The sequence below is a fragment of the Lygodium microphyllum genome, chromosome 21 (assembly GCF_053477565.2).
Source record: "Lygodium microphyllum isolate KBCC chromosome 21, Lygodium_microphyllum_v1.1.10, whole genome shotgun sequence".
Lineage (NCBI taxonomy): Eukaryota > Viridiplantae > Streptophyta > Polypodiopsida > Schizaeales > Lygodiaceae > Lygodium > Lygodium microphyllum.
The window spans coordinates 5,919,107-5,941,551 of NC_141155.1; the positions used below are offsets into that span (position 1 = coordinate 5,919,107).

The window sequence follows — 22,445 nt, forward strand, 5'->3', positions numbered from 1 at the left end:
ATAAGTGAAAGCTATAAGGCAATATTTTCAAGCATCCAAGGATCGACAGAAGGCATATACCAATCAATGAAGGCAAGAACGCATCTTCAAAGAAGGTGACACGGTTTTCTTACGAGTTCGCCCAGAGAAAATGTAACATGTCCAGTCCTTGACACATTTTTTTAAAGCGGTCCATTGAGAGATGAATCTAAGTGACGATGCTCGACACTCCCATGGAATGTTACGGGCTTTGTCACCTAGGGTTTCTCGACTTTGCCTCGAAACGGAATGTTTGTGGTCGAACCCACTGAGATCGCCTAAAATTTGGGTTCCTAGTGGTCAAGGTCCCTTGATGACATTCTAGTGTCGGGTCTTGGATATCCTACTTTATGCAGAGATACCCAAGCCAAAGCAGATCCATGCCACACTTAAATCAAAGAGAATGGGAAACTAGAGGGATGCATTGATCAACCTCTCTACCTGTAGGGCATAGTCAAATTCTGCTCCCCTAAAGCAATACGAGCCAGGGTTCTAACCTAGATATCCTAAGGTCAATGTCTTTATTGACTTTTTGAGAAGCCTCCTAGCTCACCGAGACCACCCAGCCATTGGGCATATTTGTCAGGGATTTGCAGCCACCTACGTCCCTTGGCAATATGAACATTTTTTAGTTTTTTAATTACCTAAGAGCACGTTAATGAGGACATATACAAACAGCTTTGTTGATTAGTCCCGTTAGATACACATTCCTTCACATAATCTTATGCACTGACACGAATACAGTATCAGACAAATTTTTTTTTCAAGAAAAAGTAATTATTATATTGAGAATCCATTTGAAGTACAAGTTTCCATCCACTGTATGATCCTACAATCCCTAAGAATGCTATTTCATTTTTCCTCCAATATTCCGCCCTTGCACTTATAACAGGGGCCTCAAGAATCCATCTCGAGTCACATAGACCATTTGAGTAGGACCCAGAGGCTGGGGATTTATAGCCAAAGCCTCCCTAGCACCCAAGCGTCCTCCTACGATCAAACTAATCCACGGTGTAGAGGCAATCAACTACCAAGACCCACGGACTGCTTATTGTTCCAAGCGTTCCAAGCCAAGCACTAATGGCTACCTCTCACATAGCCGACGCGCTATCTATCTATGAGTGTAGTGAGCTTACCTCCATGCTAATCGAGCCACCTCCTCTTCCGCACACTCCGGTAGCTCCATGATCCAAGTGCAAGCTTCAAGCAAGCTCCACACTCCAAGCTCCATTGCCGCGAGCAAGAGAAGAGAAGAGAAGAGAAGAGAAGAGGAGAAGAGAGGAGAAGATGGAGAGCTTCTCCTCCTTGGTTCCTCACCCTCACACACTCACTCTCTCACACTCTCACACTCCCTCTCTCAAGCACAAGCTCAAGCAAGCAAGCAAGAAGAAGAAGAAGAAGAAGAAGAAGAGGAGAGCTACTTTTGGCCACACACAAAAATGAGCTTCTCATTCACTTTTCAAATTTATATACAAAACCCTAAATCCCTTTTGGGTGGTCATCCCCTTATCCCCTTTTTTACATGGTCGGTCGTGGCCTAGGCCCTTTTTCCCATTGTCCTCCTATCTTCATATCTTCCTTCCTACCGCCCATCAACCTTGACAAATTGCACGGGTGAGAGCCCAACGCTCTTTAAATTAAATCATGATGCGCCTTGCACTCTTTTATAAAAGTATTGACTTGCACTTTTTCTTGTGCACCTTTTTCCTTTATTTAGGACTTTTCTGCACTTCTTGTGTTTTCATATTTTTCTTGGCGCGCCTTTGTCTTCCGTTTCACTTTTACCTTGGCCTTTGTCTTCTACTTTAGATTTTCTAAATTTTCCACCTTGTTCGTCTGAGGGTTAACATTACCCCCCTCCTAGAAGAGTACCAGTCCCATGGCACTCACCATCGTAGGTAGCAGGCTTTGGCATGCACCAAAGACGTGGGTGGAAGGGACTGCTGTGGTTGGCCTTGGAGGAGTTTTAATGGTGGTGCAGATGAAGGTGGTTGGTGGCACTTTGTTGACCTGATTGGTTGTTGATAGGGTTGTTGAAGTTGGGGATAGGGCCGGCTTTTGTTGGGAGTTGCACTCATGGGTTAGCACAGGTGTTAATGTTTGAGGGATTCTGGGGCGGGCAATGATTCATTGGTGGGATTGCAAAATGATGAAGGATAAGAATATGGAATTGAGTATTGATGATGAAGAGCTTATGGTACTTTCGTTGGAGTTTGCAATACCTGCAATTGAAAACCTCTCATATGTGGTCTCTCCCTGGGGTAGTGCTAGTCTTCTTATCGTGCATAAGACATAGTTTGATTAGTTTGGGGTACAGGTCGAACTCTAAGCATGCTGAGAGTAATGTCGTGCACTTGAGGATCCAGATTGTGTATAGATTGTGGTGTAGATATTATGTGAGTGCACGTGCATACTTAGATATTACGTAGGTAGAAGATTGTTGGGCTGGTTCCTCGTAGCAATGCGTGGATGAAGCAAGGGTTTGATGGGATGGGAAAAATTGTTGATGTTGAGGAGAAGTACACTTAAGGGCTTCTTGAGACATCATTTGTGATTTTGACCACACGATGTAGTATAATTAAGCTCATTGATGTGTTAGCTTTGGTAGTTGGTGGCTACTTGAAGAGTATAATGTACTTTCCATGGTATTTCATGCCTTGCTTACCACTATTGATTACAATGACACTAAGATGGAGTGCGAAAAAGAATTGTGCAAATGGTTTAGGGTGATAGGTCTAACCATAGGCGAGACGAGCTCCCTAGGTATGTCCTGCCCTTGATGTGCCCTGAACAATTGTGGGGGATGTGTAAAAAGGCTAGGGGATTGGGGATGGAGCCAGCCGACCAAGGTCACTGGACGTACCTAATTTGAGGACCCCTAGGTGTTGTGTTGTGACCATGAGTGCTTTTTTTTGTGAATAAAATGAATACAACCAATACAATACATTGAGGCTGTCAGCCTTTCATTTGGATTGAGAAATGTCAAGAACCAAAGGCTATGAAAAATGGATATTACAAGGATGATTGTGTTACTAGCCTCGATGCTAGAGGAACAATTGTTGAGATGGAGAGATACAGTTGAGATTTTGCAAACCTCTTCCTAACGTGTGAGACATCGGTACAATTGAGGTAGCGACTATACTGAGCTATGCATGGATAAGGGATAGAGCATCTAGCGAATTGCATCCTGTTAGACAAAGAAACCTTTATCATTGTTGAGAGCGTGGCTTCTATCCGGATATTAAGTTTGGCCAAGAAAGAAAGAAAGAGTAGCCAATGACTATGCCTTGGGCCATGCTCAAATGCACTATGCGCCTCGTGCAGGGTTGATTTTCTCTTCCAGCGGGGCTTCCGTCATGGCTCTTTTCTCTTGGTATTTCTATCATTTTCTCCATAATGCTTCTTTGTGGGGTTGATGGTCTTGCAATGACTTGGACATGGAACGCTTTTGAGTACCGAGACCTGTGTCATCCTGTGCATTCACTTGACAACTCGTTAAAGTACATGCTAGTCATATGCTTCACTCATAATGAATAGGTGCAACTCAAACATATATCACTTATTTAAATCCCATAGCTTTGACTTTGATGCATATCACCTGCTCTTGATTATCATTGCTTGTGTGTGTGTTGGTTTTGCTTTTTTGGTATTATCTATACATAGTTACAAAACTCATTGTTTATTTATGTACACACTCAAGAACCCATGTCACTTCATGAGGATAAAAACCACTTATAGAACTCAGGATTGTACTGGAGTGTGTTACACGCATCCAGTACTCGTGGCAGCCTACTCAATATCAACAAATATTTCGCAACATTGAGTAGTGTGGTACCTTGTCCGAGTCTACTCACAACATGTAGCTCCTCTTCAGTGAGAACCTGATCAAATAGAGAGTTCTCTTGGCTAGTTCCGTCTAAGTCCATACCCCGAATGGCAGTCAGTACTCGAAAGGAAGTTGGTGCCACATAGGTTGGGTCTCTTTGAGATAGCCATTTGGCCAATCGCTCCTCTGAGACCATTATAATCTGGGCTCCTAGTTCGGCCATTTTAACGTAGTTTTCAAACCAAGTTTTTTCAAATTGACTTCGACCCTTTGATTGCCGCTTTAGTTGCTCTATCTCTAAGAGATTTGGTTGGCAAAGCACTTCATTGAATGTCACAGTTGAGCGCAGTTCATCGGCCTCCTTGTCAAAGATGAGTTGCATGCGTTCATGTAGGAGCTTGTCATAGTGCTCGTTAAGATATTCTTACTCTTCCCATGATAGTGATATGGCAAGTATTCCTCAAGCTGCTCCCTAGGGAGTGTACCGATGTCTCCAAGGATGTAGACACATGCGAAATATTTGAGTTTAGCATCCCACTCAATCAAGCACTCCATGACACTTCTATGTTCTATGAAGACTTGCTTGGTTGCTATCTCATGCAAGGTTTTGAGAGTTTCCCTAGGCTTTAGCATAGGAGCCTAGATGAGTAGGATTGGTTAATGCTAGGATTGCTTATATCCTTGAGGTTTTCATGTTTCTCTTGAGGCTTTGTTGCTATTGTGTCATGGTTTCCCTTGTATGTGACTAATATAGTTCTGTCAACCTGTTGTGACACTATTGTATCCACTCTTGATTGGTCATTGTAAGTTTTGTTGTTGTCAATGGATTGAGTGTTGCAAGTAACCGTTGACGGTAATGGTTGCTTTGATTTTTCAGAACACACGAATGTGTTTGAGGTTTCACCGCTGTTAGGAGAGATGGTAATGGATTCATTAGTGGATGGACTCCATGTTGTATTCCTCAGCTCATCAGCGCTCTTGGTCTCAATATTTTTGGTGTCTACAGCCACTAGCAACTGTCGTTGTTTTTGTTGTTTTCTCCTCGTGTGCTTTAGCAATGAAGGTGTATCCCTTGAAGACCTAGTATCCTGAGCTGTGAAATACGTGGGATCTAGAGCATGGCAGATGCGGAAGCTATGGAGGTTGAAAGAGGAAAAAGAAACTCATGAAGACATTGACCCTGACTAGGACAAATTGTTACACAAGTGAATTAGGTTCCAAGATTGAGACTTGGACTCATAAACACAATCTTGTGTATTGACAGTGACATGACACTTTACTGGAAAGAAAAGAGTGCTATCATTGCATTAGAAAAAGAGTGCAAGTTTGAGTGGTGGTACTTTCTCCTACTGTGCATATGGGATTCTGGTCCTGAGCCCTCACTGCTTCTCACAAAGGAACTAAAGTAGGTGTGATTGCAAATATCTCAACACCCCTCCTCAATCACAACCAAAAGTACAAAGTGTGTAGAGGCTTTAGTGAAAGCAACACCTGCAAAGTGTGGGCACACCATAAACATGGCAAAAACACCAGAGGCTGTCGCAGAAAAGGCTAAGTGTGGGTACCACAAACATGATGGACATCTAGAGGCTGTAGCAGGGACCTCACAAAGTGTACAGAGACTGTAGTACAAGGATAACTGAGGAATTTACAAGTTTATATTTGAGGCATTAGGGCTAGAAAATACAAAACTAAAAAAGTCTATCTGAATAGAAAGACTGATGAGATTTGTCCTTCTCCTGGTGGTCTTCTTCTTCTTCCTTTGCTCCATTTTCTTCTTCTTCTTTGACTGCAACTAGATAGGCCTTTTGGGACCCCTTTTTGGAGTGGCAGAACTTCTCGGTGTGTCCAGTCCTTTTGCAAAAGTCACAGAAGAGCTGATCCTTCTTGCCTTTGTACCTGTTGCCAACATATAATGCATGCTCATCCCTAAAGGTACTTGGTTCTTCCTTAGTTTTTAGCTTCTTTTCCTCCTCTAACAGTGATGCCTGGATATCAACAATCTTAGGATTTGGCATGTTGATTAAAGTTGTTAATACATTATTATATTCAGGAGGCAAACTCTTAAGTAGAACACCGATGCAAACATCTTCTTCTATTTTAATGTTGATTCCTACAAGTTGGGTTAGAAGTCCTTCCATGTAATTTAGACGTGTGGCAAGTGATGTGTTGGACTTCATTTCAAGCTTGAAAAACTCAATTAGGAGACCATACTTTGATGATTTAGACTGTGCACCGAACAAGGTGTCAAGTCTCTTCCATGTATCCTGTGAGGTTTCACAGTTATCCACATGGTGGATATAGCTGTCGTCTAGCTCCAGTTTGATAATGGCCTAAGCCTTATCATCGTTCTTTTGCCAAGTGATAGCAAGATCCGCATCACGAGGCTTCTTTTCTTTTCCAGTGGTTATGGCCCAGAGGCCTTTCTTCATTAGGATCAATTTGATGCGGGTCTGCCAGGTATGAAACCCGACTCCTTTGAAACGAGCAGTTGGAGAATCTTTGCCCATGTTCGACTTGAGAGACCAGCAGCAAATTAGCTTCAAATGACTGAGAATAACCATGAATGAGTTTATCTTTGTATGTGTCAAAAGAAACAAGCAATGGCAGTGAAGTATCAAAAGATACTAGTTTGAAATTTGATGTTTGTTGCTTGAGTTTGACTTGATGATCTTCAAAAAATCTTCATAGCTTTCCTCCTTGCTAATTTGATGCTTGAATACTTGCTGAAAACTTCAGATTAGAGTGGCCTTGTCTTGGTTTAAGTGGCAGGAGAGAGAAAATGAAGGAAAAATGAGCTTAAAGGTTAGTGGCTATGGTTGTCCTGTCAAAACAGGGACCAGCAACTGGTAAATGAGCTCCCACACGCTCCACAGGTTGAATTTTCTCAAACCCTTTGAGATAGAGGACCATCACTAATGGATCTAACTCCCCCTAAGAGGGTTTGTACTCATTATGCTCCAGTTGAGAGATCTAAGCCTTCAAAGTGGTCGATGTCAAAACTGCGCCCAGATTTGGGAAAATGCAAATGTCAGGCATGATGTGCATCAATCTCCTTGATTTTTGTGCCAAGAAGTTGCACCTTGACCTGAAGAAAAACTCTTGAGAAGAAATCTTGAAGAGATATGGTCTGGTTGATGAGATATGGCTGCTCCAACAGAGGTAGGTGGGTGTTGTCCACAGACACAGTTATGGCAGCAACTCTTAAAAGAGGCAATGCTGAAGCTATAGTTGCCCAATCTCAATGATTGAGGTGCCAAGAAGGAGCTTTGAATTTATAGAAACACTTCTCCAGAAGGAAGTTTAGAGAGATTTGGCCTGTGGAGAGAGATATGAAAGCTTCAAACTGACAGGGTGCTGCTGTCTATGGCTGCCATGGAAGCTTCATTGAAGGTAGGAATGCAAATGAAGTTGGAGATAGGGTCCAGTATTCAAACTGAGCTGAGAAGAGATGGAAAGGAGCTGAGAGGAGTGGAAGGAGAGTTGGGCCATGCTCAACTAAGCTCTGATACCATGTGAAATATGCGGGATCTAGAGCATGGCAGATGCGGAAGCTATGGAGGTTGAAAGAGGAAAAAGAAACTCATGAAGACATTGACCCTGACTAGGACAAATTGTTACACAAGTGAATTAGGTTCCAAGATTGAGACTTGGACTCATAAACACAATCTTGTGTATTGACAGTGACATGACACTTTACTGGAAAGAAAAGAGTGCTATCATTGCATTAGAAAAAGAGTGCAAGTACAATGCTTTATAGGAATTGAGTGGTGGTACTTTCTCCTACTGTGCATATGGGATTCTGGTCCTGAGCCCTCACTGCTTCTCACAAAGGGACTAAAGTAGGTGTGATTGCAAATATCTCAACATGAGCTAGGTCAGATGTTGGCATGCTCGAATGGGCCTCATCATTCTCTTTCTCTAGTGTGTCCTTATGGGACACAGTTGCGGCCTGCTGAATAGCCTTGCTAGGTTGTGAGGGCACAAGCTGTGATTCCTTATTGGAAGTAGTAGTGGCTAGTTTCATGGATTGGCCACCATCAGCGGATTGTGGTGTTAAGTCCTTAGGTAGATTGGAAGTGATTGTGTTTTTCATTTCCCTTTAAGCACTCACTTGTGCAAATCGAGCCTTAGTTGAGATTGCACAAGCATATCCTTGGTCTGAGAGCTAAGGGCAGTGTCATCTCCTGCATCTTGGACATCTGGAAGCTCAGTTGGAGATAGAAATTGAGGTTGAGTAGCAACACTTGATGATTGATGTTGTGCTTCCTATGTCCGTCTAGGGAAAGAGGGTGTAGGAGATTTGGGGCTCCCAAGGTGGACTTGGCACTGGCTAGAAGATTTTCTCGTTGTTGTTTGACGATTCTGCCATTTTCTTTACTGAGCACTCAACCTTATTATGAGCAATGATGTGCCTATGATGCTCGTTATCCTCTTGGGAAACCAAGGGCTCCTTGGGCACTAGTGGCTTTTGCGTATGCTTGATGGGTACATATGACATTCGCTTATTAAGCACGTTGGGTTGAGGATCTACCCTTCATATAGTCTCGTTTGGTCTCTTGATTTCAATCGTGAAGGGCTCTGACACTCTAATGTTTTTAACTCGAGACTTGGTTTTTTGTTTAGACTTCCTCATGCACTTCTTCGCTCTTTGATACATCCTGGTCTTTGGTCGACAGAGGTGGTTTAGCAAGGGGCTTTGGTACCCAAATCCATCGGTTACCTACGTAATACCCTTAAGGTCGTAGCAACGCTTTGGATATCCATCACAGCGGCTTGGGCTTTTTTTGTGGTCTTCTACGTAGGTCACTTGAACATGAGCTGCAGGCTATCTAGCTGGTTATACAATAACATGAGGCTCCTCCTAAAAGATCACCTTACATACCTCAACTACTTGCTCAAGCTGCTTATGCATCTTCTTCTAGTGGAAAACAACATCATGGTTGCTGATAACCTTCCAAGCCTACAAATCCCATAGGTGATAGCCCATCTCACTTGTATCTCCATAACCAAGAAAGATGTGTTTCACTGACTTAAAATCCAACTTATTGCGTTTATCCTTGGGAACATGAAAAAAAGCCTTACATCCAAAGACATGCAAATGAGCATACGATGAAGGTTTTCCAAACCATACCTCCTCTATAATCTAACGACCAATAGTCGTGCATGGGGATCTATTTATCAAGTATACGGTAGTAATAACTGCGTCAATCCAAAAGTGCTAGAGTTAGCATATATGGTTAAGCATACTACAAACTCTCTCATAAATCATTATATTCATACTCTGCAACACAATTCTAGGGTGGAGTGTAAGGGGTGATCAACTTATGCTTAATATCCCACTTATCACAAAATTGCTCAAATGTTTTAAAGACATTCACCCCCATTATCTGACCTTAAGCATTTCAACCTATACCCAAATTGATTCTCAACAAGAGTAAGCCAACGTTGAAAGGTAGCCAATACATCCAATTTCTACTTTATGGGATAGACCTAGATCTTATGCAAATAATCATCAATGAAAATCACAAAATACTTTGCGCCACCTAGTGACTAATAGGGCATAGGACCACATACATTCGAATGAATAAAAACTAGAGGCTCACCCATACATGTAATGCTAGACTTCTTATGAGAATTCCATGTTTGCCTACCATAAAGACAATGATCACATGAATTAAAACATTTATATTTAAGGAACGAAAGATATTGTAAATGAGAAAGCTTTTTCATTCCTTCAAAGGATATGTGTCCAAGGCAGCAATGCCATTAAGATATATATGGTATGTCAACCATGGCCAAAACATGATCAATATAACTAGATACAAGCAAGGAATAGAGACTACCAGCCTTGGCACCTCAAACAAAGACAAGATTCCTACTTATAATCTTTCACATGGAATCACCAAAAGATACGGGATATTCTACATCATCCAACTGTCCAATAGGCTTTTGGTCAAAGCCGAAACATGGCGTATACTTGTTCTTCTCTCAGGCATTATAACCTACGCATTAGATGTAAAGAAATATGTATTAACCCCTTGCCAATAATATCTTATATCAAGTTGTATTCTAGTCTCACAGAACCTGTCATTTTGCGATAGGAATGAAACCAATCCCTATGTGTTGTAAAATGAAAAAATGCCCCTAAACTAAACAACCAACATTAAGAAAAAGTGGACCAACTTACTAGCATTAAGAGAAGAAGTTGCCAAGATATAATCATCATCAAACTCAGGCTCCAAGGTATATGTCTCCTCAATTTTTACGTTAGATTTATTAGAAATAATGCTATAATCATCAAACTTATCATGCGCTTTGTCCTTGCCTTTCTCCTTACGCTTATCGTCGCATATCTTATGGTACTATGGCCTTACATGACCTTGCTTCCCATAGTAATGATATATAAGAGAGACCTTGCGATCACAGGATTTAGTGTGAGACTACCTACGAGACTGAAACCTCTAGAAGTCTCTACCACAATTGTCATTACCGCTTTTACCATCATGTCTGCCCCTAACAGTCAATGCATGAGAAGTACGGACTGCATTCATATTCTTTTGTTTATCTTCTCTGTAAGTAAGATACCCTTCATATCTTGGAGTTTCAACACTAGTATATTCCTTCATGCATATATCTGTAAAGCAAGACTTTGCTTATCATAAAGATTGTATGTGTTTCTATAACTAAGCATTATCCTCAAGTGCCACAACATTGAAATAAACTTATTTAGACAATGATAACATAAGAGTCCTTTTGAACCAGTACCTACCATACCTACGTCTTCTAATAGGTGAAATTAGTGTCATTAAGCTTTTCAATATTAAACTAACACTATCATTCAAAGAACCAACCATATTGACAATATACCAATTAAAATCCCAAGAGAATGAGTTGTAAATGATTGTAAATTAGCCTCAAAATTCAACTAGGAAAAATACCAAAGTAGAGAGCTATCCACCAATTGCAAGTAACAAACTGTCAAATCTAAATATCTAGTTTCATAAAAAATACTAACAATAGTAATTATGTCTCTATAAATACAACAGTATAATAAGAACCAACTATGGATAATCAATGCTTACTACCAAGAATATTTGAATGGCAATTGGGATGTAAAGAATTCAAATAGCAATGACTAAGCATACCATCAGTATCAAAGACTGTCACAAACTCAAAGTATCAATTAATCATACATCATGTAAGCATATACATCACTAACAAAATACTGAGGTGAATGCTCATGCCCAAAGCATACAGAATCGAATCAATCCACAATGGGAGATAATTACGTCCAATAGCATACAAGAGAGCATATACATGAATCAGGAGTCCCACTGGTTCAAAGAAAGCTCTACCAAGAAAAAATATGTGTCTCCCATTAGAAGCGAACCCAAAATGTAAAGTGAGCAAGTAAAGCTCAAGACATATGCATCACAATATCTGGCAAGCCCAAGTGTATCACAAACACGTCCAATAGCATACAAGAGAGCATATACATGAATCAAGAGTCCCACTGGCTCAAAGAAAGCTCTGCCAAGAAAATATATGTCTCCCATTAGAAGCGAACCCAAAATCTAAAGTGAGCAAGTATAGCTCAAGACATATACATCACAATATATGGGAACCCCAAGTGTATCACAAACATATCCAGGAGCATAGGTGTCCAATGAAGCTGCAATACATATAAGTAGGCATGAAAGCTTAAAGCAACTAACCAAAGCCCAAGTACATCAATGTAGCTCAAATCCAAATACCAAAGCATATCATAACCATATCTGGGCTTATACATCAATACTAAATATTACGACAGATATGTAGCATATCTGAAATACCATGTAAGCCCAATAAGCCTTCAAAGCATGAAGCTCATTATTATATGTTTGTTGTCGAAATTGTTATGATATCAATAAACCTTTACAAAACTAAGCTAATCAAACTCTAAATAATCCAAGTAGTATCTCAAAGCATAACCATACCATCTGGGCACTAATATAGCATCAAATGAGACATTAAACATGCATAATTGAGCTCACTATTTGCTGTCCAAACCAAAACTATTCTATTGTGTGAAACAAAAAGCTGAAAAATACATAGAATCAACTCTGTGAGTGCTTACACTATAGCTATCGTTGTGCTCTTCGTTTGTAGTTATAGAACACCTAAATCTCATCTTGTATGCAAAAGTTATGGCCAAAATATAAAAGTGTTGTCAAGATACCATAGCTATCCACAACTTCTATAACATGCTATATATCCACTCAAAATGAATAAAATGGCTGCTTCTCTACTTAATAAGCACTTAACAAGGCTCAATTAAGCTTTAGGAAGCTCCTCAAAAAGCCAAGAGCAAGCTGGAATGAGCTGGAAAAAGGAAAGACTCAACATATACCTCGAGAGAAAGAAATAACAATTGCCATGAAACCTTGAGCTGAAGCTTTGATAAAGCCTAAAACAATGTAAAAATTATGCTACAATTTTTAGAGCTAATTCCTGCTCCAATCCACTCAATGTTGTTTGCGAATGGTTATGACCTTGAAGAGAATGAAGATTAGAACTTGATTTTAATGTTAAATACTTGATACAAGCCAAGTTTTGAGAGATGCGAAGAGATCTTTGTTGAATCCTCCATAGAAGCGGAAGAAACACTTAAGAAAATGGAAAGACAATAACTTTCAAAAGTAGTCACAACTTACAAGTTATCTAACCCCAGTTAGCCTTCTCAAAAACACTTATTAGAATAACTGAAAATTGATCAACCTTGCTATTCTAGCCATGGTGATGCCAAACTTTTCCAAAACTCCTGTCGAAGCTCCCAAGATAGTCTTTGCTTCATGTAGATGGCCTATGAGTAGCTGCCATGTGTCTAATGTACTTGCTACCTAGGATTTACTGAAGTAAAATATAGAAATCAAATGGACCAAGAACCTAAGCTCTAATACCACTTATAATGAAGAAGTCTAAGAGAGAAGAGAGAAAGTCATAATAGAATAGACATAGACTAGAAGTCTAATCACTACAAAATGAAATCAAACTAACACAACAGACTACTAATTAATCAAACTAACAAAACAATCTAATCACTAACCAAAACAAAATCAAACTACGAATCCACCTAGCAATACTACAATTTAATTCAACTAACATACTATGTAGTGTTGACTAGACTGATTTGTAATTGATTTGATTAATTAATTTCCATTAATCAACGAATTAAATAATAGAATCAAGTACGAAATCAACAAAGCAAACAAATTCCAACTAATCAACGAAGCAAATAAAGTCAATGACAAAATGGATCTCAACTTTGCTTACCTTGTGCTTGGTAATCAATAATTGTCACCATCCATCCTTCATTCACACACGCGCACACACTCTCTCTCTCTCAATGCCATCCCAATGTAATGGTTTTAACCAAGCCAAGCCAAGCAATCCTTGGATTGTTGAGAAAAGCAAAAAGAAACCACAACACAAGCAAAAAACGTTAAGGGAAAAAAATAATGATTTAAAAAACATTAAAAGATTTATAAAATATTTAGAATCAATTAAGCCTTGATTTGATGGAATTAAAAGGGGATCTCAATTGATGGAACTTGGAGGGATTTGAAGTTCTTTGTCTGCCTCGAGAATTTCAATTGCTCGAACTTGCGAGGGATTTCGAGGTCTCAACCTGCTGGTCTCCAAATTTCAAAGCTTTCAGCCTTTCCTTGCACCTTAGCAATTTCGAAAATTTATGTAAAAATAAGGAGACAAGTGTCAGAGTGCAGCGGTGCGGAAGCGTAAGACTGAGAGAGAGAGAACGCAGAGAGAGAAGAGAGAGAAAGAGACAGTGAAAGATGAAGATCTGCTATATAAAGTGTGTTGTATACAAAGATATGCAAATATATACACGGGCGTAGTGTGCTGGACTGTGTGTCTCCACCTCGACGATGCAACCTGCTGTTCACCTCGAAGTCCGCTGCAGTCTGCACGATCTCATGTCTGAAATCTGCGAACAGAGATGGAATCTGCGCGAGCCTCCAGCCTGTAATTTGCGAGAAAAAGAGTGTGGACAGAAGACTGAAAACTCAGCTATAAATAGCCAAAAACCTGGGCGCCAGAAAATGCAGGTCGGCTGCATTAAATGTAGCCGACAAACAGGAACAGGTCGGACTGCCACGTGGCAGTCCGACTGTACAGTCCGACTGCAGTCGACTGGCTGCCGGCCTCACGGTTCTAATCGCTAACACCCCCTCTCAGAGCTTGGGCGGGACAGAAGCCTGAGGGATCTGAAATGTCTTTGAAGTAGGGCCTGGGGAAACGCCTTTTAAACAAATCTGCAAGATTGTCCTCCATCTTGCAGTACTCCACAGTGATGGTCTCATCCAAAAGCTTCTCTCTGATGAAGTGGTACTGGATCTCTATGTGCTTCGCCCGGGCATGAAAAACAAGATTCCGTGCCAAGGCAATGTAACTCTCATTGTCGCATTGCAGCAAAGCAGGACGAGTCTGGGGGCAGCCAAGCTCCTCCAACAATCTCCGAAGTCACACAGCCTCACAGGTGGTGGAAGACGCGGCCCGATACTCCGCCTCAGTAGGATGAAAGGGCTACCGTGGGCTGCTTCTTGCTACTCCATGAGATAACACATGCACCCAAGGTAAAACAGTAACCTGTAGTAGACCGCCTGTGGTCCACATCACCGGCCCAATCCGAGTCTCTCCAACCTGCAAGTACAAGATCTGAACCACATGTGCCTGCTGGATAATGAATCCCTAAATCAGATATCCCCCTCAAATACCGAAGTATCCTCTGGGCAGCCTGCCAATGTACCGTCTGAGGTTCACTCATGAACCCTGCCAAAAGCCCAACAGCAAAACAAAGATCAACACGAGTGTTGAGGAGCCAAATCAATGATCCAATCAACTGACAATAGCGGGAAGCATCCGCCGTGGGAGAAGTTGAATGGGAAGTGGCCTTCCAGTTCGGATCCATAGGAGTAGAAAGGGTCCGACAATCCTCCATCGCAAAAGAAACCAAGAGCTCCTGTACATATCTCTGCTGAGAGATGAAGATCCCCCTCTGAGACTGATAAATCTCATGGCCCAAAAAGAAATGGAGTAGACCCAAGTCTGTCATCTCGAACGTCCGATGTAAAGCTGCCTTCGTCTCTTGGACCTTCTGTGCATGATCACCTGTGACAATCAAATCATCAACATACAACACAAAAAGCACACAACCATCCTCGGAAGTGTGTACATAAAGCTACGGATCGGCCTTAGAACGCCGATATCCCAACTGGGACTGAAGAAACAAATCAATCTTCTCGTTCCATGCACGCAGAGCCTGCTTGAGGCCATACAAGGCCTTCTTCAACCTGTAGACTTTCCCATCTAAAGAGCCAAAGCCAGGAGGCTGCTCTACATAGATTTCCTCCTTCAGATCACCATTAAGGAAGGCCGACTTCACATCCAACTGGTAGACAAGCCATCTCCTATGGCCAACCAAGGCAAGAACAGCTCGAATAGTCGCCATACGAGCAGCGGGGCCAAAAGTGTCATGACAATCAATTCCTGGGCGCTGTGCAAAACCTTTAGCAACAAGGCAAGCCTTGTGCTTGTCCAAAGAACCATCGCTAAGATACTTGGTCTTGAAGACCCATTTGATGCCAATCACCTTCTTTTTCGGGGGACGTGGCACGAGTGACCAAGTGCCATTCCTCTCAATAGCCTCCAACTCGGCTTCCATAGCTTTCTTCCATGGTGCGGACTGTAAAGCCTCCTTCACAGAGGTGGGCTCTCAATCCTGCATAACACGGGTCATCAAACAATAGTTAGAGCAAACAAGCTCCGTAGAATGTGCCTAATGCCTCTGTGACCACTGCGGACCATCCTGCGGTCCCCACTCCTCAGGGACCCTCTCGATCCCTGAATTACGGAGTGCGTCACGGGCCCAACGAGGAGGAGGCCGGACCTCTCCTCGTTTCGCTCCATCAGCTGAAGACTCTGGGATATCCACCGGTGGTAACTCCTCGAGGGTGACCGGTGGAATAGAAGACTCTGTATCAAAAACAGAATCTGAATCAAAAGACGCGGGCTCCAAAGGAACTGTCACGGGAGCCCAACTCTCCCCTGGATCTCCAAGAACGGGATGCTCCTCACCCGCTGCTATGGCCGGAACCTCCACAAACCGCACATCTCGACTGGTGTACACATCCCGCTTGACGGGATCATACAAACGATAGCCTTGGGACTGGGAGCTGTAGCCAACAAATACCTGTCTTCGGGAAGCTGCTTCAAATTTATCACGATGAGCCTTGGGAATGTGAACATAGGCATCACACCCAAAGACCCTAAAATAAGAAACATCAGGCTTCGTCCCAAAGTAAGTCTCAAAAGGTGTCATCCCATCAACGGCCGAAGTGGAGGATCGATTAAGGATGTGGACTGCAGTAGCCACAGCCTCGGCCCACAGAAATTGAGGTGTCTGTCGGTGCTCTATCATGGTGCGCGCCATCTCGATCACACTTCGGTTCTTCCATTCAAGGATGCCATTTTCTTGAGGAGTGTTGGTATTAGCAAACTCCTGATGAATACATTTATATGCACAAAAACGAGTAAACTCATTAGAAACAAATTCACCACCCTTGTCGGATTGCAAGGTCTTCAATCACCGGCCCGATCGGTTCTCTTCAAAGAGAAGCCAATCCTTGAAGTGGGAGAAAGCTTCTGACTTCAATGCCAAGAAATAGGCCCATGTCATCCTGCTGTAGTCATCTACGATCAACATGAAGGAGCTCTCGCGCAAGGACTCGTTCCTCGTAGGGCCGTAAAGATCCATAGATACAAGCTCCATCGGTGAAGTAGACCGCCGCGAAGCTTTGTGGGGAATGGCATCCCTATGCTGCTTCCCACGAATACAAGAGACACATGGCTGCTGGCTCACCACTATATCCGGTAACCTTCAAACAAGCTATCCACGTGACGCCCTCCGAAGATAATCATAGTTAAGGTGACCAAACCGAGCATGCCATAGCTCTGACTCTATCTGAGAGGTAAGAAGAAGAGTAGAGAGGGCGGTAGAAGACTTCAATTTGTAGATGCCGTTCTCCTCATATCCTGATGAGAGAACCTTCCTTGACCCACGATCAAGGACTCGCACCGAATCACTGTTAAACTCCACCATAAGACGAAGGGAACAAATCTTATGAACTGACTGAAGATGATACTCTAGACCTGGTATATGCAAGACCTCTAAGGTATGGGTACCACCACGGCCATCTAGAATAAGCTGCATCTCACCCCGTCCGGCAATAGACACTGAAGAGCTATCTCCAATGAGAATCTTCCCACGCGAAGGTCGCAACTGGGCAACACCATCTGATGAAGGAGTCATGTGCCGAAAGGCACCACTGTCAACGATCCACTCTCGAGCCTGGGGAGCCGTCATCGCAGTATCAGAAGCATTCGGTGTAGAGTCCTCAATGACAGCTAGATGAAGAAATGCAGCTGATGAGGGTGCAACCACCACTCCAGAATCCTTCGTGTCCTTGTTGGTGTCCTTATCTTTGTCAGAGCAATCCTTCTTCCAATGGCCAGTCTTTCCACAAATATGGCATGTGGATTCTTTATCCTTGTCATTGTCCTTCTTTGACTTGTTATCCCCCTTCTTCTTCTTCTTTTGGTCCTTCCCCTTCTTCTGAGAGGCTTGACTTGTCAGTGTCTCCGACTTGGAAGCATTATGTCCCTTCACTTGTTCCTCTTGGTCCAAGACCATAGAAACCAACTCTTCCCACCGAAGAGTGGACTCTCGCCCCGAAGCAATGAGAGCGGAGTAGAAAGCACCGAATCGTGGCGGTAACTAGGACAAGAGTGTGATCGCCATGTCTTCGGAGGAAATCGGCTTCCCTGCATTCTAAACCTGCATCTAAAGCTGTCTAAGCTTGTTGATGTGTTCCCGCAATGAAGAAGACTTGTTCACGGACAAGGTCTGCATCTGAACCTCCAACGAAACCCGCTTCATAAGGGTCATCCGGTTATACATCTTATCAAGCTCCAGCCATATCTCCCGAGCCACTGTGAAGTGCTCGATGTGAGCTATCACGGCTGTAGTACAAGACAAAAAGAAAGGAATGAATCCTGGCATTCAGTTTGTCCCAGTGAGACTGTGCCTTGGCCAACTCCACACGAGCATCGGAAGAGAGTTTGGACTCATCTCTCACCGAGGACCGGTCGATCTCCTCCTGTACAAGCTCCGCCAAATCGTAGGACTCAAGGATGGCCAACATCATCACACGCCAGATGCGGTAGTTGTCGCCATCGAGCTTCTGATCTGTGGAAAGAGCTGGTAAGGCACCTTCCGGTCCATAATCGTCTGGAACTCCAAGTCAATCTCGATAGACATCTTCACATGTAATGCCTTCACAAACACAAAAGCAGCCCCCTCTAACTGTGAAAACACAGCCTACTAGGGCTCTTCCGCGTCCCAAAACTTCTTCACCCGCCGGAGGCGATGAAAAAGCAAAACCTGCACTAGAAAGCTGAAAACTCAAACTTCCTCCTCATCAAACAGCAGCAAGTCCACCACCTGGACTCCTTTCCCGCACGCCCACGCTCGCTTCAGCCTTGTTCCGAGGCGCAGCCCTCCTGCCTGCCCTCAAACGCTGAAAACGCAGCCTTGTGTCGCGATAGAAACTCTTCTTCAGGTTGGTTCTAACCTCAGTCAGCCCTTCAACACTGCTCTGATACCATGTTAGAGTGCAGCGGTGTGGAAGCGTAGGACTGAGAGAGAGAGAACGCAGAGAGAGAGAGAAGAGAGAGAAAGAGACAGTGGAAGATGAAGATCTGTTGTATAAAGTGTGCTGTATACAAAGATATGCAGATATATACATGGGCGCAGTGCGCTGGACTGCGTGTCTCCACCTCGATGATGCAACCTGCTGTTCACCTCGAAGTCCGCTGCAATCTGCACGATCTCCTGTCTGAAATCTGCGAACAGAGATGGAATCTGCGCGAGCCTTCAGCCTGTAATCTGCGAGCAGAAGAGTGTGGACAGAAGACTGAAAACTCGGCTATAAATAGCCAAAAACCTGGGCACCAGAAAATGCAGGTCGGCTGCATTAAATGCAGCGGACTGACAGGAACAGGTCGGACTGCCACATGGCAGTCCGACTGTACAGTCCGACTGCCGGCCTCACGGCTCTGATCGCTAACAACAAGAACCTTGAAAGCCTGTCGGCCTGCTTCAGCCTTCCGCAGCAGCACTCCCATGGGACTCATTGTAACAGGTTTGTTCATACCTCTACCATATCCACCTGACATTCTTTCACTGCTTGCAGGAACTCCATCCGTTTGCCGCCGTCAGTCTGCAGTCTCTTCTCCACCTCTTCTTCCTCCTGCAATGGCCTCTTATCTATCGCATGCATGCATGCGAAGGATGAGGAGCCATGTGGTAGAGCTATTAATGCACACTAATTTACATTTGACATTGGCTGCCACGACTGCACATCCTTCTGCTACATTCTTGCAAGTTGCATCCCCTGCTCTACAGTTGACAGAAACTAATCTAATAAGGTATTCATAGGAAGCTACTGGTTGAAAAGAGCATCAAGAACACCACCTTCATGCAAGAAAAATGGAGTAAGCCCAAAAACATGACCTTCTGAATGAGAGAAAGATGCATAATTTATTGCACCCCACAATCTGATACTGTTGTGCATGGACAGTAAACATTCACTCTCTGGACACTTACACTCACCTCATTGAGGATGATGTCCTTGCATACTCTGCAGATGCAGTAACTCTAGAAAGAACATGCTCATTCAAGACCGCTACAAACTGCTACAAGGTAGGAACTTCGATGTAGGTTCAGAATAGGCATAATTTCTAGAGATTAACTGCTTGTCTGGTACAAACCGAAGAACTATTGCACTTCCCTTCTGGCATAACTATCATAGTCTTTTAACAAAAGGGACACCTTATTCCCCAAAGAATACACCTCGGACACAAATTTGAAAATGATAACAAACATCAGTTTCAGATGAACAGGGGCAAAAAATTAGCAGGCTGCAAGTATAATACAACATGACCTAATCACCTTGTCCAAGATAGCTCATGGAAACCAATCATTCCCAATAGCTTCGATAAAATACAAACAGTATGTGCAATAAAACACAAGTAAAAAACTTCACACTCGACCCCAGTGTATATATCAGCAAAATTATGAACCCAACATGTCCTACAAGGCAACTCCTAACTTGGTGTAGGAAGTACAAAATCCAGTGTTTCAGGGACCCATTTCCAAAAGTGCCTTTTGACACCAACTGCACTTTCTCCAGCACCAGTGCTCCTGTTTATGGGTGTCACTTGCTGTCCAGAAACAGGGGTCATGGATGAATTCTCATTAGCCCCCATATCCTCAACAAGTTCATTTTCATCAGTTACAAAATCATCTGCAGGTAGATGTTTTACCAGTGCCTCCATATGGTGCAACACATAGCAAGTCATCAGACCCGGGTAGGAAAATGACTCGCGCTTTTGTGTCTCTCGTCTATACGTGTGCTGCAGCATTGTCACACTTTGGACTGCCTGAAGCTCAGAACCAAGCTCCTCGTGTATACCCCTGAGGCAGGCCTCTTCAACACTCTCTCCTGGCTTCATTTTTTCAGACAGAGGTCTGTTCCTCTCTCGGATGCTTCCATCTGCCATTTCTTGATGTGCCTCGAGTAGCATTTTTCCTGATCCATTGATTATCTTGACACATGCAACATGCACTGTGCGTATGGGGGGCCTTGAGTCCTCCAATGATATCTCCCCCTGTGAAAGCTCTAGCCATAGATTTGCCAATCTCTTTGTTCCCGGGATCCGACCCCACTGGGAGATCTGTTGGTTCCCTGGAGGAAGCCGGTCCATAAGCCAATCCGCAAGTGCGGCAACCGAACCGAGGTCTTCCACTGTCACACAACTCCGGCCCCCTGCACACAGCTCTGCTTCAGGCTGATTCCATGGCTGAGGGCGATCGGAGATCACAGCAGAACCATTCCTCTGGTCAGGAATCGAACTCTGCGTACATCTCTCGTCCATCGATGTGCTGTTGGTGCGTCGCAGCCTGTCCGAAGATGCGAGGCAGAGCAAATCGTGTCTGTGAGAGGATGACAATGAGGGGGATTTGGCGACACGATTGAACCAAGGGCCTTCTGTGACAGAAAGGCAGCATAAATTCATGGCCGTGACGGTTGTGCGAGTAGTAGAGGGACCTGCATAGTGAGGTCTATCTGCTGCTGCAAAACAGATTATTAAGCGGACGATCTTACCAGAGATCATGCAGGGACCATTAGCAGTATCGTCGATGGGATTTCACCAACCAAACGAACTAGAAAATCCTTTTTCGCCGTTTTGTTCTCTTATCTCGTCTCGTATCTTGTATTTGGATCATTTACCTAATACCGACCCTGAATGGCGTAGTTCTTTTGGCCTCTTTCCCTAGCACATAAAATAAGAAACATCAAAATAAAAATTTGTATATATATATATATAAGATACTCATCCCAATCGTTGTAACGATTTCTCTCATAGAAATAAGAAGCATGGTAATCTGAATCATTGCAATGATCTCTCTCTCTCTCTCTCTCTCTCTCAAAGGCAAGCCACGTTGCAAGAGCAGGTGTGAGGGGCAAAGGACATGCAACCCTTTAAGGTTGATGGCATGGAGGGCAGAGGAATGGCGATATTGTACGAATATGAACACATAGGAGACAAGAGCAGTGCCAAGCACACACCATCACTGTAATAAGCGGGATACACACCGACTAAAGTTTAGATACCCCGTCACACTGACCGGGGTATTTAAGGTGGAAGAGCCCCAGATTAGGACAACCAGTTATTATCAAGATCATACTCTTCACCTTCATCTCCAGCTTCCATGGCTTCCTCCTTCCTTCTCTCCTTTTTTCTCTCTTTCTCTCTCTTCTTATAGTCTTCTTCCATCTTTTTCTTGTTCTCTTTCTCTCTCCTCAGCTGTCCTTCTCTCTCCTCTCAGCTTCTTTCATTACAAGTGGTATCAGAGCTTCAGGCTTTGGTCCTTTTCCTCTTTCCCCTTTCTCCCTTTTCAAATCCCAAAAACCCTACTTACTCAATATAGGTACAGCAAGAAGGACTGCAGTTAACTCAAGCTTTTTGGAGCAAGCATGAGCTATGGTTGGAGACTCATATATATTTGGAGGTAAAATGGTTAAAATAACAGGTTGTCACTTCTTTTCATGCAAATTTTAAGGGTTCTAGGCCAAGTTTAGAGTCCCATGAGTTGGAAGAGGGCAAAACCTCAGTCAGTTTTTGCCCCAGCTCTCTCTCTCTCTCTTCTCCTGCAAGCTGCCATGGCTGCCAGCCCAAAGAAACCCCAAGATTTGACTTGAGGGTGCTCCCTGACATCAACCAGCCCCATGACTCCTTCCCTAACCCCCCAAGCTACTGATCAAGTAGTGGACTGGGGGGCGTTGCTGCCCAGAAGGCCTGTAGGACAGCCCCGTAATTTTTGACGCATTTTGCATTGGCTACCCTGCCACTCCTCCATTGTTGCCTAGCTACTCCCTGCCACTCTTGGGCATTGATTCAGCTGATCTTCCTCTTT

The 22,445-nt window shown here is 43.3% G+C and overlaps 1 protein-coding gene across 1 annotated transcript; it reads right to left on the minus strand.

The window, feature by feature from the left end:
• Positions 1-18,749: 18,749 nt before the first annotated feature.
• On the minus strand, positions 18,750-21,284 carry LOC148017711 (uncharacterized). Its single transcript, XM_087662199.1, has 2 exons — positions 21,133-21,284; positions 18,750-21,015 (listed from the first exon to the last, which is right to left on the minus strand). Exons 1-2 carry the CDS (start codon positions 21,140-21,142, stop codon positions 20,072-20,074), a joined length of 954 nt encoding a protein of 317 aa, XP_087518325.1. The 5' UTR covers positions 21,143-21,284; the 3' UTR covers positions 18,750-20,071.
• Between the last annotated feature and the right edge of the window lie 1,161 nt (positions 21,285-22,445).